At 39.0% G+C, this 1,931-nt stretch overlaps 1 protein-coding gene across 1 annotated transcript in view; it reads left to right on the top strand.

The window, feature by feature from the left end:
• Positions 1–1,542, top strand: part of LOC105291976 (C-type lectin domain containing 10A) — a 22,483-nt gene extending 20,941 nt beyond the window's left edge. The window contains exons 9-10 of the mRNA XM_023530360.1: positions 997–1,103; positions 1,243–1,542. Coding sequence (XP_023386128.1) covers positions 997–1,103; positions 1,243–1,399 — 264 coding nt within the window. The 3' untranslated portion in view covers positions 1,400–1,542. The remainder of the gene's footprint in view (positions 1–996; positions 1,104–1,242) is intronic.
• Positions 1,543–1,931: the final 389 nt, after the last annotated feature.

The following is a 1,931-nucleotide window of genomic DNA, read 5'->3' as shown; positions in this document are numbered from 1 at the left end:
GTCATCAACTCCAGAGAGGAGCAGGTGAGGGCTCTGGTGCTTAGGTCCCAAGATATGTCCCATTTAAGGAAGTGGTTCTCAGCTGTGGCTGCACATTAGCATCACCTGGAGAGTTTTAAAAACACTGCCATCTAAGCCAGAGATTTATAGTCATGTGTCATATAATGATGTTTCAGTCAACAACAGACCACGTATATGATAGTGGTCCTATAAGATTATAATGGACCCGAAAAATTCCTTACTCCTAGTGAGCCATAGTCACTGTAACATCATAACATGGCAACATTACTCACGTGTTTGTAGTGATGCTGGTATAAACAAACCTACTGCACTGCTACCAGTTGTATACATATAAAAATACAGCACCTACAATTATAGTACATAATACTTTTTTTAATTTTTATTTTTCAATTAGAGTTGACATTCAATATTATTTTATATTAGTTTCAGGTGTACAGTGTAGTGGTTGGACATTTATATACATAATACTTGATAATGATAATAAATAACTATGTTACTGGGTAATGTATTTATAGTACTACAGTTTTTATTATTATTTTAGAGCATATTCTTTCTGCTTATAAAAAAAGTTTACTTTTAAACGGTATGCCATGTTATGCCAGCAGCAGCCTCATACATCTTGTGTTTACTGCTTCTCTTGAGTGCATCATTTTCTCTGTGCTTGATTTAATTTTGTGTTATTTTCTACAGTAACGTGCTGTGTAGGTTTATAGCCTAGGAGCAATAGGCTATAACATATAGCCAAGGTATAGACTAGGCTATCCCATCTAGGTTTGTGTCATTATATTCTATGATGTTTGTACAATGACGAAATCACCCAATCCTGTTGTTAAGTGGTGCATGACAGTAATTGGCTGGGCACTCGGATAATTATCCCAAATCTCCTCAACTGATTTGACATGTAAAGTTTAGACTCTTGGTCCAAGGAGTTGGCTGGGATGGAGAGAAGTCACCATTGTCCTTCTGTTGTCCCAGAATTTTCTCCAGGAACATATAGGATACTCATATACCTGGATAGGCCTCACTGATCCTGAAGGAGTCTGGAAATGGGTGGATGGGACAGACTATGAGACCAGTTTCAAGTAAGTACATCCTGGCTTTCTGTGCCCATCTTCCTCCCTTAGCTCTGCTCCTCAAGAATCTGGCCCACTGCTCCTTCTTCCCAGACCTGGATTCTGTTCCATCTGACCTTCCTAGCTTGCTGTTGCCTTCTCTCTTCAGAAACTGGAGTCCAGGCCAGCCAGACGATTGGCATGGGCATGGGCTGGGTGGCGGCGAGGACTGTGCCCACTTCCGCCCTGATGGCAAGTGGAATGATGATGTCTGCCAGAGGCCCTACAACTGGATCTGTGAGGCCAGCCTGCACAAGGCCAGCTAGGAGAGTCTTGGAGCTGCTTTCTGTAGATCACTCAGCCACAGAAAGAGCAGGGATGGGGGAGGGGGAACATTCCCCAGAGACTCCTAACAAGACCTCTGTGGGAGAGGAATAAGCCCTGGGAGACTGGAAAACTGCTATTATTTTGAATTTTTTTCTCTTTAACTTTCAAAAGACTGTACAGAGTTCCTAAGGTGTTTCTTTTTAATTAAATTTCAGCTTTAACTTTCAAAAGACTGTACAGAGTTCCTAAGGTGTTTCTTTTTAATTAAATTTCAGCTTGAGGTATAATCGACATATAAAATTGTAAGATATTTAAAGTGTACATTGTGATGATTTCATATATGAATACATTGTAAAAAGATTCCCCATCTAGTTAACATATCTATAACCTCACATATTTTTCTCTTTCTTTCTTTCTTTCTTTCTTTCTTTCTTTCTTTCTTTCTTTCTTTCTTTCTTTCTTTCTTTCTTTCTTTCTTTCTTTTTTAGTGTAGACACTTAAGTTTACTCTCTTAGCAAATTTCAATTATAC

The sequence above is a fragment of the Pteropus vampyrus genome, unplaced genomic scaffold (assembly GCF_000151845.1).
Source record: "Pteropus vampyrus isolate Shadow unplaced genomic scaffold, Pvam_2.0 Scaffold50, whole genome shotgun sequence".
NCBI lineage: Eukaryota > Metazoa > Chordata > Mammalia > Chiroptera > Pteropodidae > Pteropus > Pteropus vampyrus.
This window is presented reverse-complemented; position numbering and strand designations above follow the sequence as displayed.